This window comes from Natator depressus, chromosome 1 (assembly GCF_965152275.1).
Source record: "Natator depressus isolate rNatDep1 chromosome 1, rNatDep2.hap1, whole genome shotgun sequence".
Classification (NCBI taxonomy): Eukaryota; Metazoa; Chordata; order Testudines; family Cheloniidae; genus Natator; species Natator depressus.
The window spans coordinates 281,364,520-281,387,894 of NC_134234.1; the positions used below are offsets into that span (position 1 = coordinate 281,364,520).

General features: G+C 39.9%; 1 protein-coding gene across 1 annotated transcript in view; it reads right to left on the minus strand.

Annotated features, from left to right (window-relative positions):
• Window positions 1-8,022: 8,022 nt before the first annotated feature.
• Window positions 8,023-23,375, minus strand: part of TPH2 (tryptophan hydroxylase 2) — a 72,622-nt gene continuing 57,269 nt past the window's right edge. Inside the window, exons 9-11 of the mRNA XM_074942037.1 lie at window positions 19,534-19,629; window positions 8,546-8,679; window positions 8,023-8,453 (exon numbers count right to left, since the gene is read on the minus strand). Coding sequence (XP_074798138.1) covers window positions 8,279-8,453; window positions 8,546-8,679; window positions 19,534-19,629 — 405 coding nt within the window. The 3' untranslated portion in view covers window positions 8,023-8,278. The remainder of the gene's footprint in view (window positions 8,454-8,545; window positions 8,680-19,533; window positions 19,630-23,375) is intronic.

The following is a 23,375-nucleotide window of genomic DNA, read 5'->3' on the forward strand; positions in this document are numbered from 1 at the left end:
ACCCAGGTTCCAGTGTCTGCTCCGTACTCATCTGGGATCTGAGACACCCAGGTACAACCCCCTGTTCTGCCTGATATGGAGTGGCGACTTGGTCTCCCACATCCCCAGTGAGTGCCCTAACTATGGGGCTATTGGCTATTCTGGTCTCTCTCTCTCTTTCTCTCTCTCTCCCTCCCTCCACCCCCATCCTGGACCTGAGAAATCATTCTGACAAAAATTTCATTGAAACAATTACCTTTCTGCAAAACATTTTGGTTTTGATGGAGAACAAAAAGGTTCTTGGAATATTTTTCAATCACTTCTTAGACCCATTTTGGTTGAAAGGCCTGATCTTCACTGGGCTTTGGATCAGGCCCCAAATGAAGTAGTGAACACAACATATTGTGTTAATGCCTGCTGCACTCCCCTCCATCCTGAGTAGAGGAAACGAAACAACGTGAACTATGTCTTTGTTTGCTAATGAAACTTTGGATTTGCTGCAATATCTCAAATTGCTGTTTTTCAAGTTAGATTCTGCATGCTGGTAGATGCTGAAATGCTTTACATTCATTAAGATTAGGCCCATTTACTCTGTGCAAGCAAAGCAAGTACATATATCTCAGACCCACAAAGCATCAGCCTGGAATTACACAGCAAATAAATGAGTCTAAACCAGAAGTCCAGATTCCAGATCACTAAAGCTTAACAAACACCTTCGATACATGTGACCTATTTTAAATGAAACATTTGTGTAATTTGACAACTGTCAATAATTCCCTCGTTATGCCAGATGAACTTGTCATCCATGGAGGTGGATGGATGGCTGATCTTAATTTGCTGAGAAAAAATGCAAAGAGAAATTTCTGCTAAGATTAAAGTATCTGATTCTTAAAAACACAGTGGGGCACTTTCTAACATGTCCCTCCTGGAACCCTGGATTCTGACTGGGTGAGGCCCCTTAGACGATTTTTTTTTCTAACCCTATCAGAATGGAGCTTTACCATATGAGAACAGTGAGCAATTCTCTCTCTAAATCACCATTGTCCCCTCAGTCTATTGTACTGAATTTATTTTTAATCACGGTGTATAATAGAAATAAAATCACTGGATTAAGCATATATCTAGCAGTGGGAGCCAATTATCCTTTGACAATGTTCTGTTTCATTGATATTATATCTTCATCATAGACAGTTTCTTTGCCATCATTAGTCCTAAAATGACTATTGGATTTCAAGAGTTTCTCCCTAATCCAGAATAAGATTTACTTGTTAACTCTACAAAACAAAACAGAGATGTGCTTCTATTGTTTTACTGCTGCAGAAGCCTTCTTTTAAGCTATTCAGAACACTTTGAGACTAAATCCAGACAATATAAATATTAAGTGTTTCTCTGCATGATTCTATAACAAGGAGGAAACCTTTGTGAATGTTGCCTGTGTGTTTCTCGCAGTGGCTTAATGTTACCGAAATGAGCAGTGATGATTCCTTTGTTAGATTACCTGACTCCTGAACCAAGTGGAATCTGTGACTCCTCTTCTAGTGGTTTTCAGACCCATCAAAGGAAGCCCAGGTAAGGTACATTTTCTCTACAAAGCACTGAAAGAGGTTATCAGACTCCACTTGAAAGAGGAGGAGGAAGAGTCAGAAAAACTTCTGTGCAGGGTCACGAGCAACTCTCCAGTGATAAATGCCAGTTAATGGAGTCAGCACTAACATGAGTAAATAAAGAACTCCTTCAGCATACTGATTCCCTGGGGATAAGCCAACAGCTTTTCCTTTGCACAAATGGCAGTCGCAGTTAAATCTAATACTGGATTTTTCCTTACTTTGTCGAATGAAGCAGGGATAGTCCAGAGGAGAGAGAAGGCCTATTTATCTTACAGATATCTTCAAGGAGATGGCAGCCTTCTCTATGATAATCATTATCCCTACAGATTACCTCTTCTTATGGGTGAGTTATTGATGTTAGGTAAGGGCTCGGGTAGGGACATGCACATCCTAAAGATAAATCCCAGGCTGCACAGATGGTGTCCTCCACCAGGGGATGCTATTCCAGAAGGAGTGCTGCTAGGAAGAGATGGGGTCCACCTGACCAAGAAGGGGAAGAGGATCTTCATACGCTGAATCACCAACCTAGCAAGGAGGCCTTTAAACTTGGCTCAAAGGGGGCAGGTGACAAAAGCCAACAGGTAAGTATTAAAAGGTAACCTTAGAGTGCTAGATGTGGTGGGAGAGAAAATGGAAATTACAGTAGAATCATAGGAGAAGCAAGAGGGAAAACCGTGGGGGAATTTCCTTAACATCTTAGATGTCTATACACAAATGCAAGGAATACAGGGAATAAATGGGAAGAACTGGAAGTCTTAGTATACAAGCTACATTATGACTTAATTGGCTTCACAGATTTGGTGGGATAAATCTCATGACTGAAATATTGGAGAGAGGGGTACAGATTGTTCAGGACGCACGGGCAGGGAAAAAAGGGAGGGCTGTTGCTTTATATATCAAGAATATATACACTTGTTCTGAGGTCCAGAAGGAGGTGAAAGGCAGACCAGCTGAAAGTCTCTGAGTGAAGACAAAAGGGGCAGAGGAAACAAGGGTGACCTCATGTTATGTGTCTGCTATAGACCACCAAATCAGGATAAAGAGGTGGATAAGGCAGTTCTAAAACAAAACAGAAATATTCAAAACTCAAGTGTTAGGATATAGATATTCAGAACTGTCTGTAAAGGCCTATACTCTAAGAATTTAGGTGTATTCTTATCACTTGGCTAGTTAGAGGTATAAAAGAAAATCAAAATCACTGTCTGCCAGTGTAAGGTCCTTCTCTTACTGTGACAGTCTGAGGCCCTGTTCTTAGGCTAAGGCCTTTGGCTAAGCAGCAGAGGCAGCCATAAACTGGGAAGTGACCGGTCACCTCCTCACAATCCAAACTAGTCATGTTGAAAGAAGGTGCTATTGGGCTGTTAGGAATACAATCCTGTCCTGATAGTTCCTATCACCTCCAGAGAAAGGGAAGTGCCTAGAAAATGTAAAAGGAAACTTAGTTTGATAGCATCCTGTCTGGCAAGAACTCACTTACCAATAGCTGGGATGTGAAATCCTCACTTCTGTATTGTTTTGTCATTATAGTTCCCACTTTGCTATTGTTTGTCTGTATAATCTCTGTCTGGTTCTGTGATTGTTTCTGTCTGCTGTATAATTAATTTTGCTGGGTGTAAACTAATTAAGGTGGTGGGATATAATTGGTTACATAATCATGTTACAATATGTTAGGATTGGTTAGTTAAATTTCAGGAAAATGATTGGTTAAGGTATAGCTAAGCAGAACTCAAGTTCTACTATATAGTCTGCAGTCAATCAGGAAGTGGGTTGGGTAGGTGTGTGGGTGGGAAATGGGAACAGGGAATGGGGGTGGGGAAATTGGAATCATGTTTGGCTAAGGGCAGGAATGGGAACAGGGACACAGGTGTAAGGCTTTGTGGTGTCAGAGCTGGGAAGGGAGACACTAAGGAAGGAAACTGGAATCATGCTTGCTGGAAGTTCACCCCAATAAACATTGAATTGTTTGCACCTTTGGACTTTGGGTATTGTTGCTCTCTGTTCATGCGAGAAGGACCAGGGAAGTAAGTGGGTGAAGGAATAAGCCCCCTAACACCAAGACCTGGTAGTAATGAGGAACTTTAACTACCCAGACATCTGTCAGAAAAGGAATATGGTAAAACACAAAATCTCCAGTAAGTTGTTGAAATGTGTTGAGGACAAGTTCTTGTTTCAGAAGGTGGAGGAAGAAACTGCGGGGCAACCATTTTAGACTTGATTCTGACCACAGGAAGGAATTGGTTGCAAATCTGAGGGTTGAAGGCAATTTGGGAAAGAGTGATCATGAAATTATAGATAGGGATAATTATTATATATAAGGCAATGAAGGAGTGAGAGCGGCAGAATACGGACAATGGATTTCAAGAAACAGATCTTAAACTCAGAGAACAGATAGGTAGGACTCCAAGGGAAGATAATCTATGGGAACAAGGAGTTCAGGAGAGCTGTCAGTTTTTCAAAGAGACAGCATTAAAGCAAACAGCAGCAACTTGATGTGAAGGACAGATAGAAAGAATAGTGCTCCATCAGGAGCTCTTTAATGACCTGAAAAACAAAGGGAATCCTACAAGAAGTGGAAATATGGACAAATTGCTAAGGATGAATTCAAAGAATAGCACAAGCATGTAGGGACAAAATCAGAAAGGCTAAAGGACATAAAAGATAATAAGAAGAGGTTCTAGAAATATATTAGGAGAAAGACAAAGGAAAGTGTAGGTCCACTAGTTAGAAGGGCAGCAGAGTTAATAACAAATGACATCAGGAAGCCTGTGGTATTTAATGCCTATTCTGCTTCAGGCTTCACTAAAAAGGTTAATTGTGTCCCGATGCTTAACACAGTTAATATAAGCAACAAAGGGGAATGGACACAAGCCAAAATAGGGAAAGATCAGATTAAAGAATATTTAGATAAGTTATAAGTATTCAAATCATCAGGGCCTGAGGAAATTCACCCTAGGATACTTGGGAACTAGCTGAAGCAATCTCGGAACCATTAATGATTATCTTTGAGAACTCATGGAGGATGAATGAGGTCCCAGAGGACTTGAGAAGGGAAAACATAGCATCTGTCTTTAAAAAGGATAACAAAGAGGACCCTGGGAATTTTAGACCAATCAGCCTAACTTCAATACCTGGAAAGATTCCAGAAAAAATTATTTAACAATCTAGTTGTGAGCACTTTGAGAACAGGGTAATAAGTAATAATCAATATGGATTTGTCAAGAACAAACAAGGCCAAACCAACCTAATTTCCTTCTTTGACAAAATTACTGACCCAGTAGATCGGGGGGAGCAGTAGACAAGATATATCTTGATTTTAGTAAGGCTTTGGACACAGTTCCACATCTCATTCTCATGAGCAAACTAGGGAAATATTGTCCATCTGAAATTATTATAAGGTGGGTGTATATCTGGCTGAAAGACCATACTCAAGAGTAGTTACCAATGCTTTGTTGTCAAAGTGGGAAAATGTATTTAGTGGGGTCTCACAGAGGTCTGTCCTGGGTTTGGTACTATTCGGTATTTTCACTGATGACTTGGATAATGGAGTGGAGAGCATGCTTATAAAATGTGCAGATGACACCAAGCTGGGAGGGTTTGCAAACACTCTAGCGGACAGGATTGGAATTCAAAATGATCTTGATAAACTGGAGAATTGGTCTATAAAATCAAGATGAAATTCAGTAAAAACAAGTGCAAAGTACTACACTGAGGAAGGGAAAATCAAATGCACAAACACAAAATAGGAAATAACTTGGCTAGGCGGTAAATACTCCTGTGACACTGAGCCAGCGAGGGTTAAGCAACCAACCAGCCGGCTGAATGACCTAAAAGCAACCCTTAAGGACATAGAAGAATATTGAAATGATAAACAGGGCCATTCCTTGTAGACATGTTAAATAGATTAGAATCCTTAATATGTAGGCCTGCATTGTTAGAGGATCAAAAGTAGATACTAATTGTGTTTGTCTGTTTTTACTTATATATTGTTAGAAGTTTAACAATGTGATCTAATCAGCTTGTAGATGCTAAAATTCTGTTCCTGTCTTTAATGATTCATTAGGTATTCTATTGATTCAGAGGTCAAAAGGGGATATTATCATTTAGAAGGGACTTATAGTGTAATAATAATATGGTCTTCATTTCTCTTTGAAATTTGTAATTCCACCTGGTAAAACTACCTGTGAACTGTTTGAATGGCTAATTGCCTTATGCTAATGAATACAACTAGTTATTGATGTATGCCTAGGAAACAGACATTAGCTTCAAAGCAACAATGTACATTACCTATTCTTCATCCAAGGAAGGCCTGCTGTGATCATTTGCTGTCAAGAGACTTATCTGCTGAACTTCAGCTATATGGAAAGTTTCGGGCCGGATCCTTTCTATCTCAGATCTGCTTAGTCTTTGACAGGGAAAGTCTAAGCCCACAAGACTGAAGTCTCCAGGTCTACTCAGGATTAAATCAGTAATTCTCATGGAAGAATTTGAACAAACACTGCACATGGACTGCTTATCGGACTATAATCTTTTAAATCTATTCCAGAAGGATTTTCACAAATCAGCAACATCACCATCTCTGCTATGAAACTGACCTAAGGACTTTATTCAGATCTGTATGTATATTGATCTTTTAACCACAGCAACTCTATTTTCTTTTTATGAATAAATCTTACATTTAATTAATAAGGATTGGCTCTAAGCATATATTTGGGTGAGATATGAAATATTCATTGACCTGGTGGCAATGTGTCTGGTCTCTTGGGATTGGTAGAACTTTATATATGGTGAATAAGGTTGTTAGTAACCTGACTATATTAGACTTGGCTGTTTGGGTGGGAGCCAAAGGCTGGATTGCTTGAAGAGGACTGTATTTTGGCTTCTTGGTAACCAGTAAGGGATTACAGAAGCTGTGTGGTTACTGTCTTGGTGAAATCTAATTATAGAATAAACCACCAGTTTTGGGGATTGTTTGCCTTATTCTTTGCAGTTTGCCCTGAATAAGCATTCTCAGTGTAGCCCCTCCAGACACCATCATCACAATTCCTGAAAAGGATCTGGAGTGATGCAGTTGCAAAAAGGCCAGTATTCTGTGGTATGTAAGACACAGGAGGTAATTGTCCCACTCTACTCTGCACTGGTGAGGCCTCAGTTAGAGTATTGTGACAAGTTTTGGGTGCAGTGTTTTAAGAAGGATGGGGATAAACTGCAGAAAATCCAAAGGAGAGCAACAAAAATGATAAAGTGTTTAGAAAACCTGATTTCTGAGGAAAGGTTAAAAAAAATCGGTATGTTTCATCTTGAGAAAAGACGACTGAGGTGGGAATCTGATAATCTTCAAATATGTTAAGGGCTGTTATAAAGAGAACAATTATCAATTTCCACTGACGGTAGGAGAAGTAATACTTGGCTTAACCTGCAGCAAGGGAGATTTAAGCTAGCTATTAGGAAAACATTCTCATTATAAGGCTAGTTAAGAATTGGAATAGTCTTCCAAGGGAGGCTGTGGAATCTCCATCATTGAGGTTTTTAAGAACAGGTTAGAGAAACACCTGGTCTAGGTATATTTGGTCCTGCCTCAGCACAGGGGGCTGGACTTGATGACCTTTCAAGGTCCCTTCCAGCCCTACATTTCTATGATTCTGTGTTATCAAGTGGCACTCATTTTATGTTGAAATTGCTAGCAACGTTTAGAGCATCTGCATAGATATTTCAGCTGAGAGAGTGGTTTCAATACGTGTCTAAAATAGCTTTGCAGATACTCTAAATGTTGCTAGTAATTTCAACATAAAATGAGTGCCACTTGATAACAGAATCATAGAAATATGAAATCCCTCTGAAAATATTTGTGAATAGGGGAATGCAGAAGGCACATAATAATCATAGAAGGTTTTACATTGACACCTAACTACATGGAGTGATATCAGGATCCTCACTATTATTTCCACTTTTCAAGGGAAGGATTTTTGGAATTATGTCACAGATCAGTGGGTATTTCTGTAGCATCCACAAGTAGCAGCAGTGTTAAGTAAAAATATTCTCCTATTTGAATTGTCAAAAATTGTAAATTGTTTGCAATTATTCAGCTAATTTGAAATATTTTTCCATTAAGTGTCTTACAGTTTACAACTCAAAAGCCCTTTTAATAACAATATATGTCCTTCCCTCCCTTCTCAGTATTATATAAATTCTATTATTCAGTCACAGGAGACACTCAACTACAGAGGCATAAAAGGAAAATTTGTCCTCAACAATAGAGAGAGAAATATGGATCCATACAAGGGAAAAAGAAAACCTGGCAAATGTTTTTTCAGAGTCTCACAGGGACAAGAGGTTGCAAAGAACTAACCGGTATGTTTAGAATCCTAATGAAATCACGAGCCATTTTTTATATGTTGCTTTTAAGTGAACAGACTCTAAGTAAACAAAATCATTGCCAGGTAAGCTTTTAATAGTGTATTTGTACATGACATTCTCTTATGGAATTGCTGGTTATATGCCACCACATTTCTTGTTGAGTTTGCAAGTTAGCATCGCCTTGTTTCGTCTGCAAGTTACAATTAGAAATACACAACGATGCAAGTCACTGATCAAGCTGCAGAGGGAAGATGGATGGTTCTAAAGCTGGAGCACATGATGTTGCTAGCATAGCCATAGAAGCAGCAGTGGATAGAAAAGCTACAGTGCCACAGACATCAAATGCCCAAATATCTGTTCATTTTGCTTAAAGCATCACACACCGTGTTCAGATCACTCCGAAGGTCCTGGACAACGTTTTCTATACTTCTGGTGTCTTTCAGAATTTCAATGCTTTGCGTATATGGGTTGAAATACACTGAAAAGGGACGGTTGATTGATTTTGCAAAGTCCCTGAAAGAAAAAGAAAATTAACACCTATTTCTGCCACAGCCAGAGAAGGGAAAATAAGATTTCGTTTTTAAGAGTCAAGGGAAATAATTTACCTCATCTTTTCTTTGGCTTCTTCAAAACTTTCTGAGACAAAGTAAGCTTCCTGAAAAGTGGTGATAAGGCATTCTTGCAAGCAAGTTGTCTTTGGATCAAATGTTCTCACACTGGCCTTGTCAGACAAAGCATGCTGCAAAATACACCACACAATTTGTTAAACTGTGTTATGAGGCTCCTAAATGCCTATGCAGTGTTTTCTGTATACACCCAGCTTTTATATCACTGTTAATGTACACTCCCAGTCAATAGCTAGTCTCATGTTTTACACACAATGGATCTTTCATCGTGAACAGAATAATTCAATCTATTAGCTAGTCTTTTTTTCCACCCAAAGTTATTACTTTAAATAATCAAGGGCAGTTCAGATATGTATCTACCCCATAGGTATAGAAACTCTCCTCTTCCAGCTGAAGATTGTAAAGTAATAAAATATGTATAGGTTATTTTTCTGGAATACAACTACACACATCTGTATCCCAAAAATCTCTCTTAAATGGCAGAATTTATAATTACCTCTGCAGGTAAACAGAGTCTGACTAAATCATTCAGATAATCTGTGCCATCCATTTTCAGGCCATATGTGCATGCCATTTGCGTTACAGTGAGTTTAAGACTGGAGCTATATATCTGAAGACCATTACATAATGTTCACTTAGTGTGTACTGATGAAATACATTACCTTTCTACCAAGTACACTTGAGCAATAATGCACCAAATAAATATTGCATGGAAACAAGAAGAAACAGGCATATTTATGTACCAAACAGACATTAGAAAGACAAGGAAAACAAGTGTGATTACTTGGAGAATAGCTATTAGAGCTGTGTTCCTCCTCACATGATTGGCACATGGCCACTAGGAACAAAGACTCTGGATTTCAATGCTGAGAACTAGCTATTGCAAAATTTTGAGGCAGCTCACCTTCCACTCCTTCGCTTTTTATTTACAATACCTCTACTAGCTCCTGTATCTGTCTTATACCTTAGAGGACTAAGGACAAGTATATTTATATTTATTCTTGGTGCTCTGCATTGAGGTACCAGAACTGAAGGCAAGTGCATTTGTTTTCAGTAGTGCAAGTCCTTGATCTATCTATCTGCATTGAAAGGTTCTGTACATAAACCTTAGACAGATAAATTACACACAGGGAACAGGACTGCTGAGTACAAAGGTTCCTCTTTTTTTTTTAAACAGACTCTTCAGAGTAGCACAACACCAAGCACGTGCTAATTCAATTATTCAGGTAGAATATGTGCATGTATATTTACAATACAACATAAACCGATAAAAAGAACCATGTTGACCCAACTTGTCTGCCTTAGCCAGCACCCATTTTAAACGAAAATTGCATTCCAATACCACTTTACGTTCCTTGAATAGTCTGAACCCTTCCTGCACCTGGCAAGCCATGCCTCCCTTGCAGATCCCATTGGATACTCTCTACCTTTAAAGGGGCATTAGCAATTGTACCAGCCGGTTTGTCATATTTTCTTTTGAGCTCTGGTGCCACAATTGTCTAAGGGCTAAATCCATAAAGGGACTTTAGACATTGCAATGCTCAGTGTTGCAGTGCCTAACTTTTAGGTACTTTGCCAACCAATGGAATCCACAACCCATTAATTAGGTGCCTAGACTTCTTATACAAGCCATGAGGAGAGAGAGGTGCCTAAGAATAGAATCCACAAAAGCCAGCCCACTAGGTGGGGAGCTGCCTAAGCTAGCCAATAGCAGATGTAGATGCCAAGGAAAGGGGTGGGTCTTAAGCCCTGCCCCTCTCAGGGAGTTTGGTGCCTAAATCCAGGTTTGATGGAGGCACCTGTTTCCAGCTGGGTCTCACAGCTGTGAACTCTCTCCTGGAACCAGGCACATAAGCCATTTTTCTGCAGTGGGACATGCCTAACGACACGCAACATGGCAGTGGCAGCCTATAGCCCCATAGTTAAGGCACTCACCCAGGATGCAGGTGGCCCAGGTTCAGGGGATGGGGAGCTGGGATTTGTAGATGAGTTGCCCACTTGCAGGTGAGTGTCTTAAGCACTCGGGGATTCTGGTGTGGGTCTTTCTCGGTCTTTCCTGGTGAAGCTGAGCCACTCTGTATTTCTGTATTCATTGGGCCAAAGAGCAAGCGAGAATGACTCTCTAGTCCAATAGTTAGGGCACTTACCTGAGAGAGAGGAAACCCATGTTCAAATCCCTTCTCCTTACCAAGCAGATGGGGAAACTGAAATGGGGTCTCCCATGTCCCAGCTGAGTGCTCTAACCACTGGGATAATTGTTATGAAGGAGGCTGCTTTCTTCTTTTCCTTCTCTTCCCAGACGTTTTGTGTGGAGTTAGGCATGCTCTGAGCTCACCTACTACATTGGGTCTGATAGGCAATATAGGTGGGACAACAACTAATTTGGGGTTTAGATGTGTCAAAGGCACTGAGCTCCTGGGCAAGGTCAAGACTGAGGCAGCTGTGTGCATACCAAATATGGGTGCTTAGGGTAATTTTACAGTGGCAATATAATCATAAAGGGACTTTAGGTGCTTGTAGGGTTAGGCAGCAGCTGAATTAGGGGTTTGAGGATCTCAGTGGTTCCTAAATGTTGGAGTTGGGCACCTAAAGTGGCAGTTAGCCACCAAAGTCCTTTTGTGGATTTGGCCCTACATTTTTTAATTCTGAAGCAACGTACCCATAAAATGCACTGTGAACAATGGAGTATGCAAATTCTGAAATTGGTAGTGTCAGGGTGTCATAAATATAAAGGGAAGGGTAACCACCTTTCTGTATACAGTGCTATAAAATCCCTCCTGGCCAGAGGCAAAACCCTTTCACCTGTAAAGGGTTAAGAAGCTAAGGTAGTCTAGCTGGCACCTGACCCAAATGACCAATGAGAGGACAAGATACTTTCAAATCGGGGGCGGGGGGGGGGGGGAACAAAGGGTTTTTCTGTCTGTGTGATGCTTTTGCTGGGAACAGATCAAGAAGGCAGCCTCAGAACTTCTGTTAAGTTAGTAAGTAATCTAGCTAGAAATGCATTAGATTTCCTTTTGTTTACTGGCTGGTAAAATAAGCTGTGCTGGATGGAATGTATATTCCTGGTTGTCAAGGTTCCTTCCCCACTCTGAACTCTAGGGTACAGATGTGGGGACCTGCATGAAAACCTCCTAAGCTTACTTTTACCAGCTTAGGTTAAAACTTCCCCAAAGTACAAACTATTTTACCTTTTGCCCTTGGACTTTTGCTGCCACCACCAAATGTCTAACCAGTATTATTATTAGGAAAGAGTCCGTTTGGAAACGTCTCCCCCGCCCCAATCCTCCCAAACGTTACCCCCCCTTTCCTGGGTAAGGGTTGATAAAAATCCTCACCAATTTGCATAGGTGACCACAGACCCAAACCCTTGGATCTTAAGAACAATGAAAAAGCATTCAGTTTCTTAAAAGAAGAATTTTAATAGAAGTAAAAAGAATCACCTCTGTAAAATCAGGATGGTAAATACCTTTCAGGGTAATTAGATTCAAAACATAGAGAATCCCTCTAGGCAAAACCTTAAGTTACAAAAAGACACAAAAAGAGGACTATCCATTCCATTCAGCACAGCTTATTTTCTCAGCCATTTAAAGAAATCAGAATCTAACGCATATCTAGCTAGATTACTTACTAAGTTCTAAGACTCCATTCCTGTTCTGTCCCTGGCAAAAGCATCACACAGACAGAGAGTGAGACTTTGTTTCTCCCTCCCCCCAGCTTTTGAAAGTATCTTGTCTCCTCATTGGTCAGGTGCCAGCAAGGTTACCCTAGCTTCTTAACCCTTTACAGGTGAAAGGGTTTTTCCTCTGGCCAGGAGGGATTTTAAAGGTGTTTACCCTTCCCTTTATATTTATGATACTGGTTTTGTGTCTTTTTGTAACTTAAAGTTTTGCCTAGAGGGATTCTCTATGTTTTGAATCTGATTACCCTGTAAAGTATTAACCATCCTGATTTTCAGAGGTGATTCTTTTACCTTTTCTTTAGTTAAAATTCTTCTTTTAAGAACCTGATTGATTTTTCATTGTTCTTAAGATCCAAGTCTTTGGGTCTGTGTTCACCTGTACAAATTGGTGAGGATTCTTATCAAGCCTTCCCCAGGAAAGGGGGTGTAAGGCTTGGGGGGATATTTTGGGGGAAGACGTCTTCAAGTGGGCTCTTTCCCTGTTCTTTGTTTAAAACGCTTGGTGGTGGCAGCATACAGTTCAAGGACAAGGCAAAGTTTGTACCGTGGGAAATTTTTAACCGAAGCTGGTAAGAATAAGCTTAGAGGGTCTTTCATGCGGGTCCCCACATCTGTACCCTAGAGTTCAGAGTGGGGAAGAAACCTTGACACAGGACTTGACAGAGAGCTCTTAGCCAGACCTCCTGGGTCCCTCCCTATGCTGTCTTAAAGCAAAGTGGGACAACAAGAACATCAGAAAGGTTGTAGGACATCTGGTTAATTTTTCAGGTGGACCCTAGTGCTGTGAATGTCAAAGTCTGCTTGCTCTGTAGGGAATGTTCTGTATGCTCATGCGCTCAGCTAATGCTCAGTAGGGAGTGTGCAGGGATGTGCTCGGTAGGGAGTGCAGAATCTCAAAGCAGAAAAACTATTAAATTGGTGGATCCGGACCATTTTATATGGAGGTGTAATCAGAATGTCACATCCTGGTTTCTTTAGGGACATTAGCTATTTATGTAATGTTGTAAGCAGTAAAAAAAACCTCACAACATGTGCAGTTATATTGGCTACCCACCATTTGCTTTGGATATGTTGTTTGCCCATATGTTTTCAGTCAACCAAGATGTGGAAGTATCTAGTAAATATTTCCCTACCCACATCCTCTTCCTTTATCTGTCTTCATGGAATGTAATTGCTAATGTGTATGTGCACCACAGCCTGCAGCTGAATGGAATGTCATGCCATCTCAAGGGCTCGTGGTAGAGGCCACCTCTAGAGGCTTATTCACACAGGAAATAAACTGTTGCTCTAGTACAGTCAATGGGGATTTTCCATTAGCTCAAGCTGGGAGAGTTGGTATTTTATGGAGCAATGGGTTCCAAGTTCAATCCTTGCTGATACCTATGAAAGGTAGCAGTATTTGACAATGGGACTGCTCAAGAGTGATAGGATATGCTCCTTTTTGCTGGGAACAAGCATAATACCTCCACAGCATTTCCAGCTCTGCTAGCAAAGGCAGGGAGAGACAACCTATCAATGCCATATTAAAAGAGAGTTTTGTTGTATGCTTGCTCATTTGAGTGTAAAGACTGGGTTGTAATCATGTAACACACACTTATTAAGGTTTACAAAAATACCGCCAAAAAACCTTCCAATAGCAAGAGGAGAAACTTGAGATGGGTTATAAATGCTGTACTCTCTGTAGGCCAGAATCAAACCCTTGGGTGATAAGAAATTATCCGCATCCCTGCATTGGTTTTATTGTCTTGTTATTCTGTGGGAGAACACGAGAGTATCCAGGAAAAACATGCTCCTAAATGTTTTTCTGCTGATCTGCAAATGGGCTATTTCCAAATTGTGTGCTGATGTTCCCAGAACTTTTTTATGATACAATAGAATTTTATATATTGTTCAGACAAACAGAAAAACACTCTAGTGGTAAGAGGTAGTAAAATGTGTACTGGGCATCCAGGTGTTGTTATAGCCATTGTCTCCACCCTCAATAAAAAAAAGTGTTGTTGTTGAATCCACTGCTCTTAGTTTTTAGGTTATAATCAGGGACATACTAGTTTTATCTATTCATAATCAGATGTTTTATTGTGAGCATCTTTGACTGAAAAAGGTATAATTCTACAGGACTGGAACTCTGCTTCTTCATTAAACACAGCAATGTGGCACAGGAGACCAGGTGTACAGCCCAATGAAGTCAGTGGGAAGACTTCCACTGACAGCAGAGTTCTTTGATTCAGACCCTTAATGAAAGGGCTCAAGAATACATTATGAAATCCATGGACAACATATTTTTAAACACATTTGATCTGCCTTTTTTAGAATCATAACTACTTCGTAGAAATAGCGTGTTTACTGAATTGTGTATTCAGTCTGACTTCTGAACCACAAATGTATATTGTGTAATAGCCTTATCTAGAGTTAACCTGACTTTATTAGGGCTGAACATTTTATAACAGCTCACTCTTTTGGTTCCTTTCCCACACTGGTTTTAGCTTTTAATCCTCTCTTTCTCCTTTGTGTGTGTCTGCATGTGCGAGCTTTCTGTATTTTCTGCTTAATGCATTTTTTCCCATGTAGCACATATTTTCTTCTGCATTTTGTTGTGTCTTATATTCAGACTAGTTCTAAATATTGAAAAAAAATCTTTGAGGGGTGTAGTGGGGTGGCTGCCCACTCCTATCCTAGATGGGGCTTCAGCAGGCCAGGGAGGTGGTGCAGGTGGGTGGCCAATCAGAGAAGGCCTGCTAGGGAGCCAATCAGAGGCTGAGTTAGAGACAGCCAATCAGAGCCAGACTCAGCCATATATAAAAGCTGCCCAGGAAGGGAGTGGGTAGTCTCCCCCTGGTGGTCAAGGGAGGAGAACTGGCTCCTGGGCTGAAAGGTAGCACCTTGGACAGAGCAGTGCTGGGGAGCTCTGACCAAGGAAAACCCCAAGCTGCTGGCCTAGGCCAGGCAGGGGCGTAGGGCCGAAGGGGAAGTGGCCCAGGGACAATAGCAGGGCAAGGGGAGAGAAGGATGGCAGAGAGGCTGCTGCTAGAGGGTCCCTGGGTCGGGACCCAGAGTAGCAGGTGGGCCTGGGTCTGTCCCCCCCTTCCCCTTGTGCTACACCTGGCAGAAGGGGAACGTGGCCTGATCCAGGCTGTGGCTGGTTCCTGTGATAAGGGGCTAGACTTAGAGGCTGCAGCCGGCCACTACAACAGGTGCAGATTGTGGTCTGCTGGTAACACCAAACCCCTGGAAGGGGGTGAGATTGGAGCAGTGGGCACTGCTGGAGGGCAGTATCCTGAAGAGGACGCTGCCGAGTAGGGAGCAACGAGGGTCCCTGAAGCAGCAGAGCAGATGAAGGGCAAAGCACCATGCGAAAAAGGTGCTCCATGACTGGACAGAGCTAATTCCCGGAGCAACCAGCGGGAGGTGCCAGCGGTGGTGAGTCCTAACCCCGTCGCAGGGGGAAAAAAGCTGCTTTGTACCTACATTCCTCTGATTTTTAGTTTCTTGCTGCTGAAGCCATTGGCCAATTTTCTAGAGAAGAGCCATTAAGGCAGAAAAAGAATGAGGTTTGGTTGAGTTTGAATATATGCCAAAATATTACCCAGCAAATTCACTCTTAACAGTTTGTGTTGCCTGACACTTTTCTATCTTGTTAAATATTTATAAACAAGACCATTAAATATGTATATTTACTATTCAGAAATATACTTGAGATCTAGATTTATTTGTATATAGGTGTGCCATAGCGGAGAGGGATGTCAGCTCTGAAGCAATTTGGTGATATAACTGGGAATGAGGTAGTGGATACAATTTTCAAAAACACTTAAGTGACTAAGACCTATTTTCAAACATGCCTATAGGCCAGATTTACGAAGGTATTTAGGTGCCTAAAGATACAGATAAGCACCTAGTGGGAGTATCAAAAGCATGAAAGCAGGTTAGGTGCCTAACTCCCATTGATAGTGGAATTTACATACCTAACTCACTTAGGCACTTCTAAAAATCCCACTAGGTGCCTATCTGTATCTTAGACACATAAATCAATTTGTAAACACCTAGACGATAACAGAAAGAATAGTGTGCACGGATTTGTCAATAATGCCAAACCAGTTTAATTTTCTTCTTTGAAAGGGGCACTAGTCTAGAAGATTCGGGGAGGCAGTAGATGTGATATATCTTGATTTTAGTAAGACTTTTGACACATGACATTCTCATAAGCAAACTAGGGAAATGTGGTCCAGATGAAATTATTATAAAGTGGGTTCAAAACTGGTTGAAAGACCATACTCCAAGAGTAGATATCAATGGTTTGGTGTCAAAGTGGGAGGGCATATCTAGTAGGGTCCTGCAGCCAATACTAGTCAATATTTTAATTAGTGGCTTGGATAATGGAGTGGAGAGTGCTTATAAAATTTGCAGATGACACCAGCTGGGAGAGGTTGAAAGCACTTTGGAGGACAGGATTAGAACTCAAAACGATGTTGACAAACTGAAGAATTAGTTTGAAATCAACAAGATGTAATTCAATAAGTACAAGTGCAAAGTACTTAATTTAGGAAAGAAATCAAATGCACAACAGCAAAACTGTCAATAACTGACTAGTCGGTAGAACTGCTAAAAATGATCTGGGAGTTGTAGTGGTTCACAAATTGCATACGAGTCAACAATGTGATGCAGCTGCAAAACAGGCTAATATCATTCTGGGATGTATTAACAGGAGTGTCCATATATATATGACATGGGAGGCAATTGCCCACTCTACTTGGCATGGGTGAAGCCTCAGCTGGAACACTGTGTCCAATTCTGGGTATCACACCTAAGAAAAGATGTGGACAAATCTGACAGAGTCCAGAGGACAGCAACAAAAATTCATAAAAGGTTTAGCCAATCTGATTTATACAGAAAGGTTAAAAATAACTGGGCATGTTTAATCTTGAGAAAAGAAGACTGATAAGTCTTCAAATATGTGAAGGAGTGTTATAAAGAGTACAGTGAGCTATTGTTCTTCATGTCCACTCAAGGTAGGACGAGAAATAATGAGCTTAATCTGCAGCCAGAAATTTAGAAACCTTCCTTATAAGGGTAGTTAAGCTCTGGAATAGTCTTCCAAGGGATGTTGTGAAATTCCCATCATTAGAGGTGTCAGGGATGGTCTACATTTACAGTACTTAGTCCTGCTTCAGCGCAGAGGTTGGACTTGATGACTTAAAGTTCCTTCCAGCCCTACATTTCTTGGATTCTATAATTCTAAATATGTTTGCAAATCCGGCCCTTAGGCACTTTTGAAAATATTTTCCATTTATCCTTTTCGGATAAGAGGTATCATTGCAGAGCTGTTCTCCTGCACTTATTTTATGTAATACTTTTACAGTTTAATTATTCAAAGAAAAGTTCCCCATTTTTTCTCATATACAATTTTCATTAATAAATCAAGTTAATAAAATGTTCACTGACATAACATTAAACTATGTAACCCTGGAACCAAACTGACATACCTGGTGAAATAAGAGGGCCTGATGGGTTGAGCAGTGAATAGATCCAATCAGCTGGAAGTGATAACACTGCATAATAAGGCACACAATAGGCAGTGTATTGATTGTACAATAATTCATGTTTACATGCTCTGTGGAATGAGACTTCCGAATGAGTGCCATCAAGTCACCTTACGGAGGCCAAATCCTGGTTACTTGACTCATGCTGCAAATTAGTCCCCCTCTGTTATTGCTAGAGGTATATAAATATTGTTGCATATGTAGCATAATAGGAAAAGTATTTGATATATGGTATGCAGACTAACCTTTGAAGCTGATCAATAGATGTCATTTATGTGCACATACATCACTTTTAGTGTTGCTTTGGAAAGGGTTGAAAGTTCATATTTTGAGATTACTGCTGAACAAATAATACTTATCTGGGGTCAGAGTTAAGGCTGTTTTTGTGATGAAATATGCTTTTCAGTATACTTGATAAGAATAATCTGTTCATTTATGGACAGCATAAGGTTTATGATCTTGACTATTCACATGCTTGCACATATGTGTTTATTTGTAAATAGTGTGATAAGTGACAACAATGAAATTACTTAACTGTTATTTTAAAGTAAGGGCCTGCTTTTCCATGGGACCTTGTGTAGATTTTTAGGACTCAATTCTCGAAAGGTGTTGGACCAAAGGAATGGGAGACAGAAGTGCTCAGCACTTTAATGGATTGAGCCTTAACCCTGTAAAATACTACCATTCTGATACCGTGAGGAGTAAAACTGTCGTTGTACTGAAATCCTGTATTGTAGTCAGAACAATGATAAGTGTCAATATATTTTTTCCTTATCCCTTTTTTCATGTTTTTTTTTACTGCTCTAACAATCTTAGTCACATAAGGGACGTAATGAGTCTAACTAGTTCCAGCTAGGACATTTAAATACACAGAACAGACAAAAAAGTAGAGAGACTGAGTTATTAATAAAAGCACTAACAGCATTTGTAGGCCCCAGTACAGAAAAGCTTGGCTGTGCCTGACTAGAGCTGGTTGAAAACACAGTAAAAAATGTTGCAAATATCTTGTAAATTTGTCCTGTTTGGGGTTTTTTTATTTCAACAATTTGGACCAGCTCTGGCTGTGATCCTGTGAATACTTATTGAACCCACATGCTTAAATTTACACAGTCCAATTGACTTCAGTGGAACTACTCACAATATATAAATTTAAATACCTTTGGTTTTGAAGGATTGGGGCCCTATTCAGGAAAGTCAGTTAAGCTTACATGGCTTCCTGAACAAGGAGGGATATAAGCACATACATAAATGTTTTCCTAGAAATATTAAGGCCCTGATTTAGATTGTGGTCTGAACACTACTCACTTTACTCAGAGGAGTAATCCCACTGCAGTTTACAGGATTACTCACTTAAATAAGGCAAGCAGGATTTGGCCTTATATTGCCATATTATGCAAACAATTTTTTTTACATAAGGGTCCCAGAAGCTATGATATAAGAAACCTCCTACTCAGTAAATAGAAAGGGATTAATGTGTTCACTAGCAGTAAATTCATGTGTCTCATTGGCTACCAAATCTTTAAAAGCAAGCAAACACGCAACAACAAAAATGCGCTTTGCAACTTTTCAGTTTTAGCACATCAGTTCTTATCGACTTGTTTCACACGCCAAATTCCTGCTGAATTTTGGGAGTAAACCTTCAATCTAAAATACCTGACCACTTTTTTTAAAGTAAAAATATTCACACTTCGTTAATTTTCCATCATTCTAAAAAACTTATTTCAGCCTGCAGGGTACATTCACTCACATACCTTTAATTCGCCAATAGAAGACAGGAGTCCTGCCCCGTAAGCACGTAGCTGTCCCTCTTGCTTGCAAAGGCCAAATTCGATAGTAAAAAAATAGCACTGTGAAAATAGATACATACAGATATATGTAGCGAAGCTGTAGACAAGCACTTGAGTAGCACCAATTGGTACTATTTTCACTTGAGAGCCCCATTTCCTCAGATTTTCATGTTTTTTAAATAAGTTGAGATCAAAGACACTTATTGTTACGTACTTTAAATGTCATGTTAGCAGTAAAGTAGAGCTGTATAAAAAAATAGCACACACTGGGAAAAAACCAGCAAGATTGTGCTTTTTCTCTGGTTTCCCAGTCACCAAGGGCCAGATTTTAAAAGGTATCTAGGTGCCTAAAGATACAGATTGGTGCTGAGTGGTCTTTTAAAAAAATCCTAAAGACATTTAGGCCTAGATTTTTAAGTGCCTAAATCCTACTGATTTCAATGGGAGTTTGGCACCTAACCTGGTTGGGCACTTTTGAAAATCCCAATGGGCACCTCTGCATCTTTAGGCACCTAAATACCTCTGAAAATCCCATCCCTAGGTCCTAGTTCAGGACACCATTTAAGCATATTCTTAATTGCAAGTAAATGCTTAAGACCCATTGACCGATGGAATTAAAGCTGACCGTGTGCTTAAGAACTTTCCTGAACTGGGGCCTTAGCCCTCATAAGATTTTACTAACTTTGCCATAAGTGAAGAAAAATGTCACTTGCTTTCTAAATTAGACAATTACAGCCATTCCAGTAAGCTCAATGGACCAATCCTTTCCAATTGTTCATTGAGATCTATGTTCAACCCATAAAACTAGAAGGGCAGTCCGTACTGTCTGAACAAAATTACTGATGAGAAATTGTGAAAGATTAGCATAAGAATAACTACATCTAATTTGCATTAACTACATAAAAACTCTGTTAAATATTACAGAAACCTTTGGGAAACACAGGTATTTCAATATCTCTAAACTGGAAAAGAAAAGCCAAATCACTTCTGCTCCTAACAAGTTTTTTGCTTTTGATATTACACATTAAGACTTTTTCTTTACCGTATATCAGCATGTAAAAATAAGGAAATATTGTTGCTCACCCCAAATAAAGCATCCACATCAAATTAGAGTAGTAAATAACTATGTGCACACACAGATTTTGGGAATCTGGTTTCCAGTACCCATGGAAATACTTCATTCATAGATGTAATTGTGCACTATTGCTTTATCTGACACTAGACCAAATTCAGCGTTTGTGTAAAGGAAGTACAACATCATTGAAGCTAATGGAGTTGCATCTCTTGTATGAGATCTGAATTTAGCATATTGCTTCAATTAAATGCATCCAGTAATGGGTGATGCTCAACAGTATTTGGAGCTCAAGGTTCTCTTGAGAAAAACAGTCCAGAATTTAATACTTATTTGAAGCTTATCTGAACCTCTTGAGTCTGGATCACTCAAGAGTTCAGAGTACTGGCTGTTTCTCTCAGCAGTTCTGCTCTTCTTCTTCTGGTAGCTGACAGAACTCAGAAATGAAAAATAGTTTTTAAAAGTTAACCAAACATTTCAGAAATGAGAGTTTCATATGGAATTTGGCTCCAGAAATGCCAAATTCCAAATGAAATGCATGGTTGGTTTCCCCCCCCACACACACACAAACTGTTTCCCCCATACAAATATTTATCTAGCTACTCATTAATATCTAATTTTTTTATTTTTTTTCTCATATAAAAGTTGAGGAGGGACTACTAATTTGTTTACTACAGCACTATGCAAAAATATAAGGTAGAGTTTAATGAAAACATGCACCTCTGGCCTGAATCAAAGCCCACTAAAATCAGTGAGTCTTTCCATTGACTTCAGAGGGGAATTTATCAGGTACCACTAACTGCCAACAGGCACTGAAAATCACAAAGAAAGCATGGTTACAGCACAAGAGTAAATCAAGAAATCTAGATTCTATTTCCAGCTTTGTCTTTGGCTTGTGCAACTCAGCTGTGGACAGATTTTCAAAGCTAGGCACAAGCAGCTAACATGCACTAGTAAATGAATGCCAAGTCAATTGTTTAGACAAGGCAGGTGAGGTAATATCTGTTGTTGGAACCAACTTCTGTTGGTGAGAGAAGCTTTCCAGCTACACACAGATCTTCCTCTGATCTAGGGTAGGTACTCAGTGTCACAACTAAATTACAAGATTGAACAGCTAGTTTAGCATAAGTAGCTAGCACATATTCTAAGGAACCATTCAAGGTGAAGTGGCCCATTAACACCCCTGTACTTGGAGGACAAAAAGGGGGGGCAGAAGGCTAGTGGGTTACAGAGTGTTGTAATAAGCCATAAATCTAGTGTCTTTATTAAGACCATGATTTTAGTGTTTAGCAGAGTTATGAACGTAAGTTCCCAGGCTCGTCTTTTGAAACTGTGTTGTGCAGGTTTTCTTTAAGTCAGTTGATTCACATATAGCTGCCCTTAGGCAACATGAAAACACCAGACTGTAAGCTCTTTGGGGCATTGGCTGTTTCTCACTATGTATTTGCACATCACCAAGCACAGTGTCCTTGGCTGGTGTCTCCAGGTGCTACCATAATATAAATAAATACTTGAATTGCTCACACAAATTAGGTAGCTTGAAATCATACATTGGCCGCAGGCAAATGTGTACGCAAAATCTAGCCCTTGATCTCACTATTAGTTTCCCCATTTGTAAAATAGGGACAATATTTTCCTATCTGACAGGGATGTAATTAACCCATATTTATTTGCAAAGCTATTTGAGATCCCTGCATGGCAGATGCTATAGAACTGCAAAAAGCATTATCATTATTATAAAAGGAATAACTTTTATGAGCATGCACATGCTGAAAGAACAGATTTTTGTTAGAATGGCAGTTTTGGAAAGCCTGTATTCTCTGTGTAACTTATTTAAATCAAACATATGTAAAGTGACCAGATGGTAAAATATAATGTGTGTCTGCCTACTACTAATTTATGGCAACGTTACACATTAAGAAAAACCCTTTAAATGAAAAGCTGATGTTGGGATACATTTGCCGTATGCAAATAGCTACAATATATCAATATATATCTTTGAAGAGGTCTCTGCTTTAAGTAAGAAAATGAGATAGCTCACACAATGCTGCCATCTTCAGATCATTAGTCAGCAGTACATCATTATCACCACTACTGAAGATCCAGTTTATTATTATCTGTGATCTTGCAGGCTTTGAACAACTGTTCTTCCAAGTCTACAAATAATGAAGCATATTGATAAAGAAGCTAAACATTAGTCATATAGCGCCACATATTAAAAACCAGAGGCATAATATATGTGCACAATTGCATGTCTACAGCTGCATGGTTAACTGCCATGACTGCACAAATGGTATAAATGCAAATGCTGTTTGAGTTATTGAAGGAACAAAAAATCACCTGCCATGCAAAATCATTCAATTTGCACATGCAGGCACAAATGTGAGCATGCAGGCTTTGGTTCTCTGGTTTCAAAGAGATGACCGACAATTTCTCCAGTCTGTCCAAAACACTGCAGCTACATTCATCTTCCTGCCCCGCTGCTCCAACCATGTCAATCCCTCTCAAACTCCTCCACATCAAGGTCAGCCTCACCTTTGCAGAGCTGCTCTGTTCCGCTTTAGCCTAAATCTGGGCTCTTGATACTCTCCCTCTTGTGACCTATGCTGTTGCACACTCCCTTCTACTTAACTATCCCTGTGTAGCCTTCTCACACTCCCATCTCCATGCCTTCCCCCCCACCCCAAGCCTCTTTGCCTAGAATAGCCTGGCTTAGTTCTTTCTACACGCCCAG